The 22,331-nt window shown below is 41.9% G+C and overlaps 2 protein-coding genes across 4 annotated transcripts in view; one reads left to right on the top strand and one right to left on the bottom strand.

Moving 5' to 3' along the window:
- Positions 1 to 14,568, bottom strand: ZC4H2 (zinc finger C4H2-type containing). 3 transcript variants are annotated; one of them, XM_059859634.1, is made up of 5 exons: positions 14,444 to 14,568; positions 8,032 to 8,203; positions 6,621 to 6,793; positions 5,341 to 5,503; positions 1 to 4,225 (listed from the first exon to the last, which is right to left on the bottom strand). In XM_059859634.1, the coding sequence occupies exons 1-5, from the start codon at positions 14,485 to 14,487 to the stop codon at positions 4,112 to 4,114; spliced, it is 666 nt and encodes a 221-aa protein (XP_059715617.1). In that variant the 5' UTR covers positions 14,488 to 14,568; the 3' UTR covers positions 1 to 4,111. The 3 variants fall into 3 exon arrangements, with proteins under 3 accessions (XP_059715617.1, XP_059715616.1, XP_059715618.1); XM_059859633.1 differs by lacking the exon at positions 14,444 to 14,568 and adding an exon at positions 10,846 to 11,168; XM_059859635.1 differs by lacking the exons at positions 5,341 to 5,503; positions 14,444 to 14,568 and adding an exon at positions 10,846 to 11,094.
- ZC3H12B (zinc finger CCCH-type containing 12B) overlaps positions 14,203 to 22,331 on the top strand; it is a 21,578-nt gene continuing 13,449 nt past the window's right edge. The window contains exon 1 of the mRNA XM_059859631.1: positions 14,203 to 14,501. The gene's annotated coding sequence lies outside the window, so the exon portion shown is untranslated. The remainder of the gene's footprint in view (positions 14,502 to 22,331) is intronic.

Genomic DNA, 22,331 nt, shown 5'->3' on the forward strand with positions numbered 1-22,331 from the left:
TGACATGAAACAAACATTTATTTAAAAAGACTGTACAGACAAATTAAACAAATTTCACACTGTTACTCCTATGAGGCACAGGAGTAAAATACTTAAAACACAGAAGCCAGTGAAAACACCAGATATTGCTAGAATACCTAAATACCAAAATGAAAATGTATGCTGGAGGAATTAAAAAACTGTAAAATAAAGGAATAAAGCACTTTTTATTTATTTAAAGTGCTAGTGAACTCTTAATTTCTTGAATAGTATGCTATTTGAAGTAACACATCAATGTCTATTCTTTCAAATTTAGATTATGTAAATTGAAGCCACTGTCAGGTTCAGTCAGGGTCCTGTTTATAAAGCTAAGGTTGAATTCAGGAAGTGCAAGTAGTTAAATTTGCCTTACATTTTCTCTGTAATTAATAGTGTCCTTGGCACTAAAGTTTGGACAACTGATCCACCCCAGCTTGGGTATGAAAATTTCTATAGCAAAGCATTTAGATACAGTACAGTGTTTGCATCCTTTTACTTATGAGCTTAGGGTTGATAGCAGGGTGGAATTCTTGGGATTTTGTTTTTTTTCTGTTTGGTTGCAGAACAACAGGACTATCCTTTGAGGCAAGTAATGAACAACCTGGAAACAATCTTTACCAAGAGAATCCAGTTATTTTGTTGTTACATTGATACCCTTTTGAAAACAGAACAACAAAGACAGGGTTAAACCAGACTTCAGTAATATAAAAGTCTCCTAAGCTTTGAGGAGGGTCTCATTGTGGCTACTCAGACAATTTGACCCAAATAAGAATAAATTTAAGTGAAGTGAAGAAGCATCCACAAAGACTTCAGATACAAACGAAGAAACCATTGTTGCTCCATGAAGCAAAAATGCAGCAGACTTGTGTTAAGAGCTGTACTTCAGACAGCTTCCTCTTCTGTCTGAATACCAAGAAATCAATATTTCATAATTATTCCTCCAGTCTCTTGAGAGAGTTGCCTGGGAGAAAAGAGCCTGGGGCTGTCACGAGAAGAGTTCTTCAGTTAAACTTCTGTGATTGTTCCGTGAGAGAAAAGGAAACTCTTTCCCTATGAGAGACACTGCTTCCCTCCCTGCCCCCACCCCCATGGTCCCCTAATACTTCATACATATTTTATCTCCTGAAATGGCTAGAATCATAGAATAGCTCAAGCATGAAGGGATCCATAAGGATCCAACTACCTAGATGAAACTGTGTGGCTAAAAGTGTCATCCAGGTGATGCTCAAACCCTGACAGGCTTGGTGCCTCGGCCACTTCCCTGGGTCACTGGGCCAGTGACCAACCACTCTCCCAGAGAAGAACCTTTTCCTGGTGTCCAGTCTGAACTTCCCTCAATGCAGCTTCATTCTATTTCCTCATATCCTGTTGCTGGTCATCAGAGGGGGATCAGCACCTCCTCCTCCCCTGGAGGAAGTTGTAGGCTGTGATGAGGGCACCCTCAACCCTCTTTTCTCCAAATTGAACAAGCCAAGTGTCCTCAGCTGCTCCTCAGAGATTTTGTCCTTGAGACCTTTTGCAGTCTTGGTCACACAGGTGACTCCAGAGCACTGTAATAGTCTGATGTCCTTCTTGCACTGAGGCATCCCAAACTGCCCCCAGTGCTCAAGGTCCCACCAGTGCAGTGCAGAGCGAGACAATCAGCTGGCAATGCTGTGCTGGATGTACCCCAGCCTGTGGTGGGCCCTTTTGGCAACCAGGGCACCCTGCTGACTTATCTCCAGTTACACTCACCCTCAGCAATGGCAGGACTTTGTAAAGCATGTGAAAATTTGTAAATACTAGTACAATTGATGCAAACACAGTGTGTCATATTCACTTTTTTAAAAACAAAACCCAAACCCTAACCTTGTAAAACACAAGAGCACATGAGACTAGTTTAAAAAAGTAAAAGTACAAAACTGTTGTACTAAATTAGTAAATGGTGCATCCTTAAGTATACTTCAGTTCAGGGATCTCCCACGAAAGAAAGAACCTGGCAAAGTAACAGTAAAGTGAGAACAACTATGACTAACCCTACCTATTTCAGAACTGTAAGAAGAAGTCTCTACAAATCAATCCTCCTATTCACACTACTTCATTGCAGACCATTCACCCACTCCATTGTCACTACTTCTTAAATTTATGTACAACTACCATTAAAGTATGCTGCTCTCCTGTATGCACCTGGGGAAGTCCACATACTGTCTTTTAACTCTGTGCAGTTTCCCTTCAACTCCATAGGAATTGCCCTGAACAGAGCACACAGCATGAGACCACTCGGACATTTGAAACATAAAATCCAGTATTTGTGCTACAAAACATGCATAACACACTATTGCCATTTGGAGCATGGAGACTAACTTCCATTATTGCTATCTCAGAGACCAAATCCCTGTAATCCAGCTAGCAGAATCTGCTCTTCACATAATTTCAGGGGCAGGTGGTCCACACTGTGTCTGCTGTTGACAGATGTTGATTTGACCACGTAACATTAAAATGGGGGAATATCTCCTGAGCCTGGCTTAAGTTTTAGGACTATGTTCAGTAAATCACTCATGTACTTTGTGGCAGACTTAGGAAATTAATGGCAATGTATGTGACTTGGCCAGCAAAATTGCTTCATGTGGATTTATTACAGTTGCCAGTGTTTGGCAAAGTTCTTGGAGCAGAGACTTCCCTGTTCTTCCTATCTAACAAGTCAAATTCCCAATATAACCACTCTAACATAATAGTAGAGAGAAACCTGGGCTAAAGAGAGAAGAGTGTGAACAAGCAGCTCCTGCGTCCCAGAGTTAGTGAAAAGAATATTTAACACTTGAGATCAATTTAGGCAACAAAGGTGGTTACAAAACTAGATGAGTTAGAGATGAGTAAATTTCAAGTGCCAGTTCTGTAAGTGGATCATTGCCATCCTCCCCATTGCAAGAACTGTTGTTAAATTGCATGAAATAAAGGGAAGACATACAGGGAGTGATCTAATCCAGATGCTTTAGTCAGGGTTCTTTTGGCACACAGGGAACAAGAAAACAAACTGGCCTGAAGTAAAGCTTACTTGAAAATGACCTATTAAAAGACAGAAAAATAGAAAGTTTTGGTTGAGGGAAGACAATGACACCAAAGCACATTGGTTCTGGTGAAATACATAATTTTTAGTTGACACTGTCCCTCATGCATGTTCCTGAACTTTCCTAGGCTCCAGTGGAGGATATGTCTGCCAGATTTTGGCTGTAGAAACCAGGAACAGAAGACATGCAGAATGGCTGACGTGCAGTCTGTGCACACAGAGATCTGGGATATATCTTGCATGTTTCCTAGAGAACCACAGTGCATTGGTCAGCCATAAAGCCTAGGAGGACCACTAATAGAGTTCACTTCAGTCTTGTTCTTAAGTCAGTCAGTCTTTTGACTCCTGAAAATAATGCTAAGATGTTAAAGCATGACAAATTACATCACTTTTAGAAATTCATACACAGCAGCACCTTTTCAAGTTTTAAGTCAAGTTTGAGGGAATGGTACAATCAGCTTCAGTAAATCAAAACCCACGTGTATCCTTAATGCATTGATATTCTGTATAACAAATCTCCTTTTCCCTGAACATTTCCTGATTAAAAAGAGTTCCACTAGATACCCAAACCTACTCAGTCTTACGAGATTGAGAACAATTTGTTCTTCAGTGAGACAAACAGACAGTCTGCTATTTCAACACTTCAAATAGTCTCCTGTTATCAGGAGAAAACAGAATAATCTTTTAGTAACATCTGTTTTTTAAAAAGAGAACATAAAAGCATTTGTGGTAATCACATTTGGTCAATAGAAATAGCCTGACATTTAGGATACTTGCACAAAGAATTCCAGTTTGTTTAGGAGTACAAAAGATAATGGAGCAATTGAAATGTTAAACTGTAGCACCAGTAATATTTACTTTCCTAAAACCAAATCCTAAAGACTGGAAGGAACTTAGAGCAGGACCATTGTGCTTACATTGCATTTAAATAGAAAACAATGAGACAGTCATACTTGAGTCTGTAATTCAGCAAAGTCTGGGCAAATTTGCCATTCTACTGGAAGAGTACTGGGACAGGTCACACAGCTTGTCACAATCTTCTGGATTTCATTCATCCTGTTTCCTCTTGGGCTTTTTGGGGTTCCGAGATCGGCTCTTGGCTTTGCAGAGGGGACAGATGGGCGCGTTCCGGTGGATTTGCTGGTGACATGACAAACACGCCTGAAATGCAATTGCAGCCTCTGGTTACAAACATCAAAGTGGCCTTGGTACACAGGTTATTGAGCTCCAGTACAGACAAAACCAAGGTTCCTTGCCTGCAAAGGCAGACTGCTGCTGCATTCTATACAATCTAGGTTATGTGGATTGTAATTTCAGGCTTACTGAAAAACAGAGCATCTCACTGAATTAAAACTACATTTCTGCAGACACGTGGCTCATACATGTATCAGTAACTTTAAATTCTATTTTGTGTTAAAGGTTACAGTGATGTTTTAAAGGTGTTTACCTGCCTAATAGCTCACTGAGTCAGAGAAGTTACAGTGATGGCCAACTGCAGTGTCACAGAATTGAAGGCAGGAGCAGGGGATTGGATGAATTCCACATATTTAACACAAGGTACAGAACTCTGCCCTTTTGCTCCAGACTAAGCCCTGTAATTTATGTTTGACTGAAGCCCATTACTTGCAGAAAGGCTTTCAATTGCCTAACTACAGATAGCAAGTATATTACTTTGGGGTGTACCTACATCAGTTAGCCTTCTTAGTGATTCTGGAACCTGGGTGGGAGGAATACCCCTATGTAACTACTTAACTCTTCTCTCTACATAAGGGGCTGAGTAAAACTGTCACTGAAGTGCCTGTGGTTATGTTACATATTACTCTTGAAGATCCCAAGTGCAGAAGCAATCACTTTTCCTGGTGATTTACTCCATTGATAATTTCCCTCATAAAATACGTTCATTGCTTTTAACATGACTCTGTATGGCATTAACTAAGAGCTATTATTTCTTTTGCCAAGATTTTTTTCTCTTTCTTACATGCCTTGCTCCCATGAAACACAAGAGGAGTGGGAATTGCCTCTTGTGAAACACAAGAGGAGTGGGAATTGCCTACATCTCTGCTGAGGGTGACTCTTAAGTCCTAGAAGATTCTTATCCTTAAACCTTGATGACTGGTGCTACTACTTTAGTCTACTGCTTGCTCTTGTTTTGAACCAGTGCAAGAAAAATCGCAATCAGGACACGTAATTTTTCCTTTTCACAAACATCAATCACCTTCTAAACATAATGCATTCCAGTGACAAAAGAGAAAACCCAGCACATTCCATCTCCTGACCTTCATTGGAGGTGGCTGCTGTCTGAAAGTTGCTGTCTGTCTGGTATCTTGCTTCCTGGCCACCTGCAGCTGTTGGGCAGCTGCTGCAGCTGCAGCCAGAGACTCTGGGATGGGAGGCTCCTGTGGTTCTGTCTGCCATTCTGCTTTCTGCTTTTCAAAGTAGCTAGACAAAAGAAAGACAAACAAAAAAATGTAACCACCTTCTGCAGTATTTCATTAGTCTGTAAAGGATATTTGGTGTTAAAATACAGAGGATCACATTTCACTATCATGTTCCTCCACTAAAGTCAAACTGCCAAATTGCCTACACATTGACTAGTTCACAAATAGAATATGTGGTGTTTCCTTCTGCATTTCTACACTCCAGCCAGATTCCAGAGTGGATGTAAATCTAGTAAGATGAAAAATAGACAACATGTATAGAAGAAAAATAGGCAACAGCTTCAGATGCACCTCTGTCAAACAGTTTTTCTATTTTATTCTGCTAAAATTAATAACTTTTGTACACAACAGATTAATAAACAGATCAATACCTTCTTTGTAGTGTCAAGGTGTTTGGAATGTAAAACAACATTTCTATAGAAATACAAAGGAAATCTTGAAACTGTGTGCATGTGTAAACTATATTAATTGTGCTGGGCAATAGGAGCAATACATGCTTATTAAAACATCCCTTGCATTTAAAACTGGACTGCTAAACAAAGGAATTGTTCTTTGAATAGTAGCTAATTCTGCCACTCTGCCCTGCCTAGGTTATATGTAAAAATGAGACTGTGATTTATTATCCAAATCCATTCCAAATCTCAGGGGAACTTGTTGACAGTCACAAGGTATTTGGCTAAAAGCCACTGCCATGTGCAGGCAGCAAAAAGTAAAACTGACTAGGAGCAGCACAACCCAACTGAAGAATACCTGGTTTGTATCCCTCTTGTGTATTGCCTCCTACTATTGCTGGCTAAAGAAGTAATTTTCAGGGAAAATTAAACATGTAGAAAAAGCAACATATAGTATAAAACCTAGAAGGCCAACAACCTCCCTTGAATATTTGCATGTGGTATGTGGGGTTTGCAGCTTGGAATAACCTAAATTTAACCTGGAACAAATTCAGACTGAATGTTATCAAACATATGTCCTCCACATCCCTTTTTTCTTAACTTCTGTTTTTCATGCTTACCTCTTGCATTGGTTTTTTCTACCTACCAACAAAATTAAGATGAGAAAATGACCAGTAGAATTGAAAGAAAGCATAAAGCCAGATAATGTTTGCTTTGGAGACTTACTCAAGGGACAGTTTCTCTTCCTCCTCACATAGGTCTGGCAGCCTCTGCAGGCCCAGGGTCATTCTCAAGGCATCCACGTGCTCCTTGAGGGGCTTGTACTCCTCGTGGAGCCGGCGAGTCGATTCCAAGAGCTTGTTCAGGTCGTTCTCAGACTGCTTGATAGTGTTCTCCATCTGAAACAGCAGGTTGGGCATGTTTTAAAGAGCTGTTCCCCTCTGACTGAGCAACAGACTGTATCAGAAAGAGGAGATTTTTCTCACTCAAGTTGCAAGAGATTTGAGACAATGCAATAGTAAAGCAAAGACTTAAGGTATTGGGAGGATGAAAAATGGGCAAAGGAGAAGCAACAGAAAGTGACATATGAGATGCATTTTCATTTTAAAAAGGTGCACTCAACCTATAGGACCTTCTGGACAACAGAAAAAACAGAGAGGCTACAAATAAAGTTGGCAACTGAGGAGCTATTGAAGACTCTCAAGAGACATTAAAAAGGAGCTTAAAGTAGCATAAACTCATTTTCTGTGTTTCTAAGATACCTGAACACTAACTGGCAGAAGTTAACAAACAAGCTAAGGAAAGGTTTCTGCTTCCCTTACTGCAGCAAGTGGGAAAAGCAGCAGAGAAAAAGACAATCTGACTGCACAAAGAGAGGAGGATGAAAGAGAGGCTGAGGTTATGCAGCTGGACAGGGGAGCAGACATTTGAAGCCATAAATAAATGCAGTCTGCACATCCAGTACGTAGCTTGTAATGTTTCACTTGTTAGGAGTTTTTTTCTTCCAGTACAACACAGATACCTTCAGAGCTAAAAACCCCATGTAAGCGCCCTAATATGACATAAAAAACGTATTTTAAAATATATTCCCTATTCAGCCCCTCTAATTGGCTAATCTTCCCTGTTTATAAATTGTTTTTTCTCTTATTTGTATTAATGCTCTTCAGGCTGGTGCTTCTTGATGTTTGGTGATTCCAGTCTGGGATGAAAGTCAGCTCTTACCATGAACTTAACAAACACTGTGTATTGTCTCAAAATCTCCTAGTCCCACCTAGCTGCCAAAGTTTCTGTTTCTGGGTGCTAAATGAGAAAAGACTAACAGGAAGAAATGTTTTCTATGGACAGCTGGAGTGGTATCACTGTGGCTACTGGCCACAGTAGGCTTGGTTATCTTATCTGTCCTCTCAGTGCAACAGCTTATTATGCCAGCATTATAAAATATCCTGTCCTACAAAGGGAAAAAACAATTATCCTGAGGTATATTTACTTTGCACTCTGTAGGATCCCAGGATGGTGTTGTGAAGTGCACATTACTGCACCAGTGATGCTTCCCTCATGTGCACAGTTCCACAAGCTGGGGGATGATTCATATGCAGCTGGGTGTTAGTCAGAGTGTCTGAGCTGGGCTGGCACTTACCACGTTAATGTCAGCGTGGATCAGTCTCAGCTCCTCCACGTGAGCCATCTTCTCCTGCAGCAGCAGGTCCATCTCCTGCTTATATTCTTTCAGGTGCCTCTCCTCAGACTCCAGGGCTTCAAATTCTGCTTTCAGTCTTGCCTTTATTTTTTCCATCTGCAAAGTCTTGTTCCTGAATCCCAGTGATAATTAAAAAGATAGAGAGACAACAGTTAAGTCGCTGACACATATTTTTGTGAGGTGTCAGTTTATATGGGATTAGATAGATGAAAGAAGGCAATTGCAGCAATAGACAAAAGTGAGACTAAATGAGTCTGAGAGAAGGTGAGGTACAAGGAGAATACTGAATTCTAATGCCAGCTCTTCTGCTGAGCTTTTCAGTGGTAAGAGAATCCTTGTACTGAATTAGGAAATTAATAGAATGTTTTCAGGTTTTAACAGAGCATGGCAGAAAGCAGGGTCAGTCCCTTAGACAATTAATTATGGCTACATATTCCAAGTGTGATAGCTAGTAATGTGACCTGGGCTCCTCCCTCTCTCCCTTCAGTTTATAAAGCTGCAAGAGATAAAAACAGTACCAGAAAAAACTTCTACATACAATATGTATTCAGACGCAGGTGGTCTGGCAGGGATAATATGAATGAAGGAGATTTAAAACAGAACAATTGCAAAATTTCTGTTTTCTCTCTTGTATTTATGACATGTGTCTGCATCTCTCATCAGTAAATTCACTCTTATTCTCATTTGTCTCCTCCCAGTCAGAACACTGAATCTTTACATATTTATCTAATTTTATGAGTGGGTTATTTCTGTGGAAGTATTTAAATAAGCATGCATATAAATAAGCATGTGCATATATGCTTGGATTGTGGGCACCCAATGGGTTTACTGAAAGAAGTATTCACTTCACTACAAAGTATATGTATTTGTCTAAAGATACAGATATGGATATAGAGATCAGATTCCAGATTCAAAATCAGATTCCCACATCCCTTCAAAACCCAGCTAAGCTGTATTGTAATACATGACAGAGAGCAACCACACAAATGGGCAAGTTCTTTGATTTTGTTAATGAAGACTTCTTTCCCCTCTGTCTGTAGAATACATGAAATGCAGATCAAAATAAAGTCTGCTAAATCTATCAAAGGTGAATCTTTAAACACAAGGAAATCTCATGTTTATTTTGAAGGAAATTCTTCACAGAATGCAAGCTTCGAATGAGTAAATAGGTTTATTTGATCAGATTTTGTTAAAGGTGACTCAAAATAGACATCAATGTTACAAGTAGGACTGGCTTTTTAACACTGATTTTTTAAATTTAAAATACACTCAAGTAACTTGTTTGATACTTCACTGTACACTGAAGCTAAACATCACCTTTGCTTTACCTTATACCACAAAATAATAACAGCAAAAATCCATCAAGTGCAGTTAATATACCCCTTTGAATGTATGAGCAGAAAACTGAATGCACTGTAAATTTCCAAATACAGAATACCACTCTCACTGAAAAATTAATTTAAGTGTTACAGTAATTGGACCACACACTGTAGTAGGCCACAGTTAGATCTGTTTTCTAAGACATACCCTTGTACCAGTTGAGTACAAAATCAGGCCTAATGTTGGAAATCGGTGCCCCAAACCAAGGAGTGAAAAAGCTCTGTCTAAAGTTATGGAAAACGTCCCCGATGCAGGAACGTGCCTGGCTTTTAATGAGCCCCCTCTCCCACAGCACCCTGCAGCTCACCCTATAAAGGACGCTGCACACAAATCCCCGGGGTTTTGCACGGCATGAACCGCGGGCCGAGGCAGCTCGGGCCTTGTGGCAGGAGGGCACGGATGAAAAAGCACCGGTGTGTCCCCATCCCCGGTGAGTACCCATCCCCGGTGTGCCCGGTGTGTCCCCATCCCCGGTGTGCCCGGTGAGTCCCCATCCCCGGTGAGTCCCCATCCTCGGTGTGTCCCCATCCCCGGTGTGCCCGGCGTGTCCCCTTTCCCGGGCGGCGGCCGAAGGAGCAGACAGGGACATCTCGGCCGGGCTCCCTCGGTGGCTCCCCGCCTTTGGCAGAAGGGGAGGGAGGGCAGGGACAGAGAAGCCGCTGCGGCTCAGCCGCTCCCCTCTCATCCCGCACAGATCCACCGCTCCCCGGAGGGCCCTGCCCCACCGCCGCCCTCCGCGGGGGACGGACGGACGGATGAACGGAGGGATGGATAGACGGACGGACAGATGGCTGTCCCGCACCCCGTGGGGCCCTGCCGGTGCCGGCAGCGCTGCCCAGCCCTGTCCTGCCCGAGGGCACGTCCGCCCTCGGATTTGGGTGTCAGACTCTGCTTTCCTTGCCATCCCCGCTTCCTTCTCAGCCCGACAAGGCTCTTGCCCGGGAGTGAGTGGGGCAAAATAACAGATCCAGAGCCTCATGAAGACGAAGTGCTAATTCAAAGGACTTAAAAACAAACAAACAAGCAAGCAAACAAACAAACAGTGAAACCCCTCCGGAGCCGCGGCCCGACACCACTCCCCCCGCCGCCGCTCGGTCCTTCCCCCCGCGCACTCCGCCTTCTCTGCTATCACTCAGGGCTGCGCTCTGCAAATGCACGACCATTACCGCCCTTGCTACGCATTCCAGCGGCGATTCCCAGCAGCAGATGCTCCCTCTCTGCTTAGAAAAATGTATTTTGAGCTCTCGTCGTGAAGCCAGCGGTAGTTTTCTTTCCCTCAGTAGCACAATAGCTACTTTCGGATGGATGCAACTCCTCCGCTCCCCCGAGGAAAAAGCTGCTTCATGTAACCGATGGGGCACAAAGCAAACGTACCTGATCTCCTTGATGCTCTCGAGTTTGCACATTATTTCTTGCTCATCTGCCATGCTTTTTACTCCCGATTTACACCTCCCGTGAAACGTGCAAAATGCCCCGGGGGAAAAAAAAAACCGAAACCAAACCAAAACAAAAAAACCATACAATAGACACAATGTAGTCACCCCCTGCTCGCATATGGGCTCTGAGCCTGTGCGGCAGACTCTAGCGGGAGCTGTGGGACTTCGAGTCCGGGCTCCTATTGCTGCCCAGGCAGAGAGCTGCAAAACGACTACAACACCCACAAGGCAGAGCAAAGCTCGCCTGCCCTTCTTCCTGCAACTACATTTTAAATCAATTTGTCACACCTCATTATGCCAGAGCTTGTTAGGAGTGCAAAAAGAGCAGAAGGCTTCCTTCTAAGATCTGTGCAATGTTTAGCGTTTCGTTAATATATGCACTAAAAGACTGTCGATGGGTTCATGATTTTGATTAAAAGCTTTGACAAACAGGGATGCTGTAGGAATTACTACTACAGTGCTGTTTTCTCCTGGATGCTCTGAGTTTTTTACTGAATGTTCTCATTGCTCACCAAATCCAATCTTTGCAATTTTCTGGAACTGATAATGACTCAGCAGCATTTGTGAATAGAAGAGGTTTTGTGAATAGATATTTATTTACTTTTTCCATTATTTAAGGACTTTCCCTATATTGTTGTGTACTTCAAATAAAGAAAAAGGTAGATGAAGGAAAACAGTGATAACATCAGCATCCTCTTCATCATGTTAGAGCTTTTGAAAAGAAATTAGAACATAAAGGGTCTTATCCTCATGTAATCTGAGTCAATTGCAAACTCTCGCTGCCTTAAAAATTGAAGATTGTAGGATTGAGCCCTAAGTGAGCTGTATGCTCAAAGGGGGCAGGCTTCTTCGATGCATGATTTAAATAGATGAACTAATTGGTTTGAGGGGGTAGAAGACAAGTTAGCTACAGTCAGCCAGTGAATCTTGTTGCTAAGACAGTGAGGGAGTGAGAGCAGGCAGGGTGAGGACAAGAGGGAGAGAAGGAAAATGCCCTCAAACAGGAGTGATGAGAATCCCAGCCTACTTTTGCACTGCCTATCCTATTTTTGATTCCTGTTTTTACAGGCTAATCTAAAATGTTGAGGGCTGAAAATGAAAATGTAAGTTCAACTTGTTCCTTTACTCTGCTTTGAATGACACTAAGAAAACCACTTCACAAACTGTTGTAAATGAGTTGGAAGTTCTTAGGAAGTAAATCCACCCACAAGCCTTAGCAGATATTTTTCCTCTCCATGTTTTAAAAAAGGAGAGAAAATATTACATCTTCAAATTTCAAAGCACTTCAAAATGGTCAAAAAGTTTGACACTTGTAGTCCCTTGGTAGCATTCAACTTGTGCTTCATGGCTTTGGTCAAGTGTTTTAATGTCTGTGTTTCAATTTCTCCTAGACAAAGTGGTTCTGACAGTTCTTTATATGATCTGAAACCACCACACTGGTATTATTTATTCTGGTGCTATTTACAAACTTTGATAAATTTGGGGATGCAAATAATGATCAGTTTTTCTCAGCATGTGGACTGGATTTTTTCAAAGAAAGCTAAGGTATTTAGGACTAAATTGACATGGAAAAATACTTCAGCTGATCCTGAAAAATTCAACCTTCTTGTTGTTGTTTGATCCTTTTTAAACCAAAAGCTAACAGGCAAATAGATTTCAAAACAAGTTCCTTTATTATGCAGAATGAAACCAAGGCTAAAATACTCCCTTACTTCATTAAGCACAGGACTGAATTTTTGTGCAAAAATCCCCAACTGCTTCCATCTAACAGTCTAACATCAGTCCACACACTTTAGCATTATGACAACAAATCTAGTTCAGAACAATTCCAACTGGAAGAATTTTTTTTTTCTCCCTAAATAATTATCCCAGCTACAGCAATTAACTAAAAGTCTGGATGTAGTGATGCAATGTAGGACCCTTATAACTGAACTATTAAATATTAATATTCTAACTGCATTTTAAAAATTGCAACATGTTTTATGAAATAAATAGCATTTTAAAAAATATCAGAGATTAAAGACAGTGGAGAAGAGCCCTCAGTAAAACACACAACAGAACTGAACTTGGGTTAATATACTGCTGGACTGGGTACAAGTCACCACCATAAGCAGAACGTGCAGCAATACTGTAAAACCTAAACATCAGAAAATGGATGAGTCAAAGTGGTGCATCCCAAGTCATGAAATTTGCTTTAAATTACTGAGTTTCTTAACTGGAAATAGATTCTTTCTGTATCCCATTGGGGTTTTGAACTTTCAAAAGATAGTCTTCACATTTTACAGATTTTTTCCTAGGAGTGGGTCACCCCCAATTGCACTGGCCATTTCATATGTTAAGGGAAAGCTGGAAATGGTTTCAGAATGCTTCGGGAAGCTGGAGGTACAGCAACACTGAAACTGATAGAAGCAAGTGCATGCTAGCCCTGAGATCTTCAAAGTGTCTAGTTCTTGAATATCAATGTTTTATGTAAAGCCTAAAGTATTTGCAAATTTTATTAATCCTGTGCTGGAGCATCCTACCTGGGTAAAGGTTTAAGTGCCCGCATATGTTAATCTTGGCCCATCTCAAAGGCATGCCTAATATACCTGCATTTGGTCATGCCCTTTATTTCATCCTCCAACCCCGTGACCTGCAAAACTGGGAGAACACGATATTGCACTGAACCGCCTGGGCCCACCTGCCCTCCCTGAGCCGCCTCCTGCTGTTTCAGAGGGGATCGGATGGCCGGAGGGGACAGCGCCAGGGGAACATCTCCCTTTTCCCATTCCCTTCCGGAGCCCGACCATTCAGCCTCCTCGTGGCTCGGCCCCGCGATTCGCTACTCCCCAGCGGTCAACCGGTGGTACCCGTGCCCGTTCCCGTTCCCCGTGCCCGTTCCCGTTCCCCGTTCCCGTCCCCATTCCCGTTTCCGTTCCCTGTTCCCGTTCCCTGTCTGTCCCCGTTCCCGTTCCCCGTTCCCGTTCCCCGTTCCCGTTCCCGTTCCCGTTCCCATTCCCGTTCCCATTCCCGTTCCCGTTCCCGTTCCCCATTCCCGTTCCCTATTCCCGTTCCCTGACCCCGTTCCCCTTCCCGTACCCCGTCCCCGTTCCCATTCCCGTTCCCGTTCCCCATCCCCGTTCCCGCCTGCAGCGCCCCCTGCCGTCAGGAGGAGGAGGAGGGGAGGCCGACGCGCGCCGCCGCGTGCGAGGCTGCGCGTGCGCTGGCGTCGGGAGCGCGCGGGGCGCCGCGCGGAGCTGCGCGCCTGCGGCAGCGGGGGCGCGCGCGTTGCCGGGCGACGGCGGCCGGGCGGCGGCGGCGCGGGCCCGGTGCGGCGCGGGCGGCGATGAGGCGGCGGCAGCGGCCCCCGCGCTCCCGTCGGCGCTGAACTCCGCGCCCGCACTTCCCCCATCCCTCCCCATCCCGTCCCGTCCTGGCTCTGCTCCTCCACGCCCCCTCATCTCCCCTTGCTCCGGCCAGCCCTTCCCCCTCCATGCGGCGGGAGCGGCCGGAGTGGGGCCCGTGCCGCGGCCGCGCCGAGCCCCGCCGTCCTTCACCTCTTCGCCGCCAGATCCCGCAGGGAGCCGCGGACGGTGTCCATAGCGACAGCAGCGGGTGAGGCCCCAGCTGGGGGCGGGGGTGCCGAGGGCGGCTCGGAGCGGGGGAGCGGCGGAGCCCGGCGGAGCGCTCCCCTCCCCCGGGGTCCGCGCGGCGGGGGGAGCGGGGCTGCGGGGCGCCCCCTGCCGCTCGTCGGGCGCGGCCCGGGCCCGGCGGCAGCCGCGGCGCGGCCTTGGGCCGCCGTCCGACCGCGCTCCGCTACCGGGGACAGCGCGGGCAGCGCCGCTGCCCGGGGGTGCTCCCGCCGCTGCCCGGGGGTGCTCCCGCCGCCCTTCGCGCACCGGGAGCGGCGGCCGCCTGGTGTGGCGCGTCCCTCCCCGCTGCCCTTGGTCGCTGCCGCCTGCCCCGCAGTAGCCGCACGCTGGGCGAGGGGACGCGAGGCCTTGGCGGGGACCCATCGCAGCATCCTCGCCCAGCCTGCGGCAGCGCGCTCTGAGCCCGCCGGCTGCTGCGGCCGGGCAGGTGGAGCGGCCTGGGCAGTGGGGTACGGAGCCGGGAAATTCTCCGTCATTTAGTCATTGAAAGCTCCAAGGAGAGATTGCAAAGGCTGCGTTAGCACGCTGTTTGAGAAGGTGTTCCGTGTCTGAACAAAAGAACAATGCAGGAAACTTGCATTAAGGAAGAAAGGTGGTGAAATAAGGAAATTACTTTTGTAGAGGATACCTGATGATTGCAACTTGCATCCTTCCATTTTGCTTTATAATGCAACTGTGAGTAAGGAAGTGCTCACTCATGCAGTATGCTTGAGGTTTGAGATACTTTTTAAATTGGTTCATTTGAAAATGTTATGTTTCATAGGTATCTGCTTTTCTAATTGTCATTAAATAATTTGGAAATTATATTTCACAGGAGGCGTTTACTTTACAAGCTACCAAAACAGTAAAATTGAAGCAAAAGCTATATTGTGTCTTCTGATAGATGTGAATCTAAATTATTTGGGTTTATTGAGATATGCCTGATATTGTTTTACTTCTTTTGTTTTAGTCTTGCAATGTGTTGCAGTGATTAGCATGTGTTGCCACAAAAGGGAAGTAAGAATAGGAGGCATATTAAAATGCTGGTCATTTATGAACTTCCATTATGCAGATCAGTAGTTCTGAGTGCTTGGGAATATGCAGCATTCCAGGTCCATCTGATTTCTTATGCTTGGTATGTTTGTTTATTGAAATAGAAGAGCCTGTCAAGTAGTCTTTTTTTGTATAGGAAGGATTCTTTGTTGGTAAGATATATCTTTTGCCTGCCAAATGTTATAACTGAACTATGGCATGTAGGACTAGAAGGTATATTTCACATATTTGGCTAGTGCTACTGATAAAATTATTTTTGCTTCTTAATGGAAAAATGGGTTAGTGGGATTTTCAAGGTCATCTTCAAATATAGAGTAATTTAGCTGTCTTTGGAATATGTCATTTCTTCTCCAATGTCACATGTTTTCAGTATATCAGTCCTGTAACTGTTGACATTTTCTGGATCTGTTTGCCTTCTAAAATAATCTAATGTTTAGCAAGTTTTAATAGAAGCAATCCATGAAGCTTCCTAAGTCAATTTCATTGGAATGATTGCAAGAAAAGGTATTTTTAAAAAAGAAAACCTAACTGCTAAATCTAAACCTAACCCAAACTCACTGTTTGAAAAGAATGACAAAAAAAAGGTTAAGATGGATGAAGGGATCCCAGTTACACTTTATATGCTGATGAACTAGTAAGAAAGTAAATTCTTACTGCCAACAGCTGTAAATTAGGTAAGTTCTGGCTTTCTGTTCTTTGATCTTTCTGGAAGCCTTTTCCAATGCAAATTTTTCCATTGTAGACATCTGCTGGTTTTGACTTTTCCTAGCCACTGTACAGTTTGCAACTGAAATGTTATTTTGTTGAACACTTATAATTCTACTATAAATCTGTGAACAGTAGAAGTAAAACAAATTACTTCTATCACTTGCACTTTTTTACTGTTTGAATCAAGAGCAGAAGCACTGGGGCTTTTTGGGAATAAGGAAGGCAGCATCTAAGTTCAGGTATTAAAGTAGGGCTCAGAAAGATGAAGAAAAGCAATTTATAAGAAGAAGTTCCCAGGTGTTTCTACATTTGAAATTTGTTTGAGATATTGATTTGTCCAGCTCATAATGCAAAAAAAAAAAAATTTAAAAACCCAAATGTCCGTAATGCTACACATGCCTGAGAATGCTGTCCTCGTTTGCATCATGGAATCTGCTAGGCATAATGGGCCTGGCCATGTTTTCATGGCTGGACAACTATATACTTTTAAATATATCAACTTTTTTTGCATGTAATTTTATTGTAAAAGGCTATTTTTTTATATATTGTAAATGAAAAGCTTGTTTGAGCCATTATAGTGGTATTTTTAAAATGCTTTGCCATCTGTTAATGTGGGGTGTTTTTAGTTTCCTGTGAACTGTCCCTTTTTGTTGATAAGCTATATTTTATATGATATGTTCATGGTATCACAGATATTTCATCTGGAGATAAGAATACCATGACCACCTTTACAGATCCAGGCTGTCTGGTGCCATGATATATAGAATTGCATTAGATATATTTCAGAGTTAGGAAACACATTTGCAAGTGCAGAGCTAAGCAGTAAAACATCTCCTGAGATGTACTTTCATTCTTCTGAGGTGACAAATTTATTCATGAGACTGGCCATAATAAGAAAAAATCTTCATTAGCTGGCAATTTTGATTCAAAAATATATGTTCTATGTTTAAATAAGTACTTCAGCTAAGTATCTTTGACTTGTAAAGGTAGCTATTGAAATTTTCTTTCATGGGTTATTTTTGACATGGCTTGCTAGAAAGCAGATTGATTCACCATGTCAAAATAAAACCTAGGCTTTACATCATTTGTTGTAGGCTTCTGCTAAAATTTCATTAGGAAATCATTGTACAGTAGAACTAAGGTGTTTTACAAATCCCAGCACAGACCAAGGTGCTTGTTTGTTACACAGTCAGAATTTAAGAGCCCCTTTCTGCCTTTGTTCCATCTGGAGAGAGATCCTCATCAAGATTAATATCTGTTCTCATTAGCTGACACAACTTCTTGTTTTAATTGAATGTTGTAACAGAGGCAGAGTGTCCACATTAGCTTAAAGCCAAAGAAGGTTTAGACTCTTATGTTTAGTGAGGATACCCACAAGAAGTATGCACTCCTTTATTGAGCTCACAGACACCTCAGACAAATCACATAAAGTCAAAACTAAGTCTGACAGTTTCAACCTAAGACCACATGCTATTGCCCCCCCGAAGGCAGTGCTTTTTCTTTTTTTGTAAGATCAAATACTAGTTTCCAGCTCTTTGCCAAGTCTCTGCCTTTTCTGATTTCTAGGTTTAAATACATTGATTTAAAATACAAACAATAACTCCACCCCCTAAAACAAAATAATCCATCACACCAGAAAACCTTCCTCCCTCAGGTCTTGTACATAGGTAGATCTCCCTTTAGAAAGGGAGTGATGAAGTTGCTGGAGCATAGGGATTGCCATTTTCATTTTCAAAAGCAGAGTGGTAGGCTTTTTGTCTTGTCTTCTTGATGATGGCTTTCCAGCTTCTTCACCTTGGAAATGAGCAGTGTTGCCATCATATGAATAAAGGAATCTTAGCAAAAAAGAATTAGTTTGCATTGGACTTCCTTCAGGAGATCACTTAGTCCAACACCATGCTTGTTGCAGTCTTAATTAGCCATGTACTGACTTTATTTTTGCAAAAGCAGGGTAGCTGGAGTGAAAATATAAAGTCACAAGATGCCTTCCAGCACCCCTTGCTGCTTTCCATAAAGGAACTGTTTGATACTTACTCAGTGAGGTGTCTTTCTCTGCTTCAGACTTTTTTTTTTTTTTTTGGTAGTTTCTAAAGTGATTTTTTCAGTTTATCAGAAAGCTTCTGTCCTAACAGGTGAATCCCTCCTGCCTCTTGTTGATGGCATAGCATGTGAGGGTCCATCCAGTATACTGAGCTGTTTGGAAACAACACCCTTTGTTTTTCAGGTTTCTCAGAGACTGCTTTTGGATGAGAACTTTGGTTAAAGGAACATTTGGTTTAGTCTGCCAGAGTAGTATTCTAAATATTCAATTACAAATTGAATTGGTGTAAGTTAAGATGCATCACATCCTTGATGTGTCTTTGACTTAGCTGCAATCACAACTTTTTTTTTCCCTTCACAGAGCAATAATGAGTCATTTATATCTGCAGAGTAGGTAGCACCAAATGGCCTCCTATCAGAATGTGGATTAGGAGAACTAGTGTATTCCTTTGGTCATAGATCCAAATAAATCATCTCAGTTTAAAGGAACTGCCCACAAATAAGCTTTAGGAGGTACATGTCTGCTCTCATTTTATGTCATGTTGTCAGCTGAAGTGTAAATATTGCCTTAGGAGGAACAGCAGATCTTTTGGGTAGCAATAATCCTAGCTGTAGCTCCTTAAGATTATTAGAAAGGGAAAATTGGTGGGGAAAAGGTACTATATATAATTGTTAGAACACCTGGTTTTAAATATGTTTTTACTGTATAATTATTTCTTTTTTTTTTCCTATCTTAGGAAATAATGATTAAGTACCTAATGCAATAGTAGTACTCCACCAGAAGGCCTGTACTTTATATTTGTCTTGTGCTCAGCACTACCTGTTCTTTCTAGATTGGGTTAACTCCAAACAGGAATAATGTAATTTAAGAAAGAACTAAAATGCTGCTTCCTCTGTTTAGAATTCCAGCTTTGTCCATGCTGTCTCTTTGAATTCATACTTATGGGTATGACAAAATTAATGAAATTTGGGGCAAGGTGCTTAAATTTTATACTACTTTTGCATTTCTCTTTAGTTCACACTTGATTTGTAGTTCACAGAATTCTAGGATATACTGAGTTGGAAGGGAGCTACAAGGAGCATCAGAGTCCAGCTCCTGGCCCTTCACCCCAGGAATCCCACCTCGTGCCTGAGAGCATTGTCCCAAGGCTCCTTGAGCTCTGAGGCTTGGCACCATGCCCACTGCACTGGAAGCCTGTTCAGGTGCCCAACCACCCTCAGGGGGAAGAACTTCTTCCTAATATCCAACCTGACCTTCCCCTGTTGACTCCTTCACAAGCAGTTTCAGGGTCTCTATGTGGTATGCTAGACTGCTTGCTTTTATGTATATTCCAATACATGTATCAGTGATCACTGAAACATGTATTGGAAACCTCAAACATTGAGGGGCTGCTGTAGTTTTTTAGAACAATTTTTCAGTTTAACAAAACTTCACAATATGCTAAGAGTGCAGTAAAAATTGATACTTTACTACCAAGTTTTCTGTTCTATGGTGTTGTTGCTGTCATGTGGTTTGAGTTAAATCATGTAATCATGAAAACAAAATGACTTCTTGGCAAGTTTAGATTTGGTAAAAGCTGTAGATTTGGGCCAAAGGATTAATCACATGTTTGCACAGCAAAGAAAACCTAGTTTTATTTAATGTTCCAAATCTACTGTGACCATAGTATTTAATATATTTTATTTTGGGTTTTCAGAAATAGCCATGATTTCTCCAATTTACAGCTAATCAAAATGCTTGTTCTCATTTCCCTGGTGTCTGTTGGTAGGTTTATGTTTTTCTGTTCCTGGCATTTTCCAAAAGTTCTCTAGGTTAATTTCTGAACCCTTTAAAAAGGTGCCACAGATGTTTAGTCATACTCTTGTCAATCTTGCAGGACAAACACTTAGTGTTTGTGATGTACAAATCTACAGTTTGAACATAGCTAGAAAAGTAAAATGAAATTCTGAGCACCTTCTTTGAGGTTTTTTTCTGATGCAGCCAAGTGCTCTGCTTTTCTATTTAGTTTCTTGCTTGTTACTGGGAGGTTGAGCATAATAACATAGTAACTCAGTACAATTTCTGCTAAGCTGAATGAGGAAATTTTCATCAAGGTCAGCCAAAAAAAAAAAAAAATCTAAATTTGAAACGTATGGCAACTCAGTTGCAAATATGGGATGTTCTTAAGGTTTTTGCGGTGGATTTTTTTTAAGTCATGATCACTAGAAATGCAGTATTTAATCTAATTTTCCTGAAATAAAAAGACCATTAAAAGGCAGGGTTGTGCTTATTACTTTTCACAGTCAGGGAATTAAGGACTGGCTCTTGAATCTAATTCAGCTGTCTTGTCATTGCTGAAGGATGCTGTTACTCCCTGATTCCTGTTCAGTAATCCAGCCAAACACCAATAACTTGCATTCAGCAGTGTTGAAAGGGAAAGTGAGAAACTTAGGTCCTTAGGGTGGTACTTGCAGAATTTCTTTTTTGCATGACAATGCATATATGTTTTTGTCTGTCATGGTTGTTCTTTCTTGCCTTTGTGTTGCAGGATGTTGTTCCCCTTTGCACAGCTGCAATTAATTTTTTGAGGTGCACTCTAAGCTTGATCTGTGTTTAAGAAACAAACTAATTCCTCTCTCAAAAAATTCCCATCCAATCCTTTTTCCAGCTGTCATGATGAGCCCATCAGCTTCTTCATACTCTAGGGAGAGTCAGGAACAAGTGGGTTCTAGTTAATTAGGTGTTTTGGTGAAGAGTCCATGGCATGATTTCATGGATCTAGTTTTTCATATCCACTCAATTATATTCTCATGATGTTTGAAACTGTTTGATCTGCTAACTCAGGGGCTTGCTTTATTTATTTTATTTATTTACTTTCATTGGCGGTACCCTGCATTTCCACATTTCTCAAACAGCATTCATAACTTCCTTAAACTGGGCCAGCTGTGGTAAAAGGATTTCAGGAACAATAGGCTAGAGCTTGGTGAGGAAGGAGAACTACCAAACTTTTAAATGTTTGCAGCATTTGGGAAGCAAGAGCTCTATTTCACTTTTCTTAACTGATCCATGAAATTTATTGAGTGATACACTAATAGAATTAGAATTTACATGTATATGTATATATGGTTGTATCTATCTGTATTTATTTGTGTGTGCCTAGGGTGGGCTTTTTCCAACACTGTTCAGTGTAGACAAGAACTGCAATACAAATTGTAGTTCAGAAAGGTAAAGCCTAGTGGTATTTCTGAAGTAATTTCCTGTTCTATATATTCTGGTTTATGAATTCCTGAAATTCATCCCTCTCTGCACAACCAAACTTTTCCTACTATTACAAGTGTTCCATCAGCATTTGTCAAGGAAGAACATCCCCTTCAGCGTTGGGTGGTGGTAACAATTCCATTTATCTTAACTGGTGAGTCAACACTGAAAATCTTCCTTTGTCATTTGCCTCTGTAATGGAAGAGTGCTAAGTCACATTCCTTATTGTTCTTCTCCAAAGATGGTTAAAGGAGGGGGAGAGACAGATGGAGAAACAGAAATGGCAAATTTGTTTTTCTTTTAAAATACTTTATCTGAATTGACTCAGAAAATAGGAAGCTTCTAAATAAAATTTATTACTAATCATAGCTAGCAGGCTGTTTTTCAATTGCTGTTTCAATATTAATTTTAAGGGCAAGGTGTTCACTACTGATGTAAGTTGCTAGTATTTTAGATTTAATGTATATTAGTGTTTTATTTCAGAGGAGCCATAATGAGTAGAAAAAGTTAAATATTTTTCTTGACATTGTACTGAGTTTCACTTGATAAAAGACTATACAGTATTAGGCCCTTGATTTGTGTAAATTTAAGGTTTCTCTGTTCATCAAAATGACAGTGTTGAGACTTCCCAGGAATGTGTTGAGACTGACATTGCATAGTAAGATAAGAAAAAAAAAATCCTTTAAACTGAATCAAAATGCTGTCATTTATATGGTTCTAATTATCAAGGGACTGAAAAGCCTGATCTGCCATTTTAACACTTCTGTTAAAAAT

This window comes from Haemorhous mexicanus, chromosome 14, assembly GCF_027477595.1.
Source record: "Haemorhous mexicanus isolate bHaeMex1 chromosome 14, bHaeMex1.pri, whole genome shotgun sequence".
Taxonomy (NCBI): Eukaryota; Metazoa; Chordata; class Aves; order Passeriformes; family Fringillidae; genus Haemorhous; species Haemorhous mexicanus.

Excerpts from the sequence above, each read along its gene's own strand:
- ZC4H2 (XM_059859633.1), bottom strand. The coding sequence starts at position 10,898 with ATGGCAGATGAGCAAGAAATAATGTGCAAACTCGAGAGCATCAAGGAG. Across the intron at positions 6,794-8,031 it reads TCCACGCTGACATTAACGTG|ATGGAGAACACTATCAAGCA; the intron begins GTAAGTGCCAGC and ends CTGCTGTTTCAG. Across the intron at positions 4,226-5,340 it reads AGCAGCCACCTCCAATGAAG|GCGTGTTTGTCATGTCACCA; the intron begins GTCAGGAGATGG and ends ATTGCATTTCAG.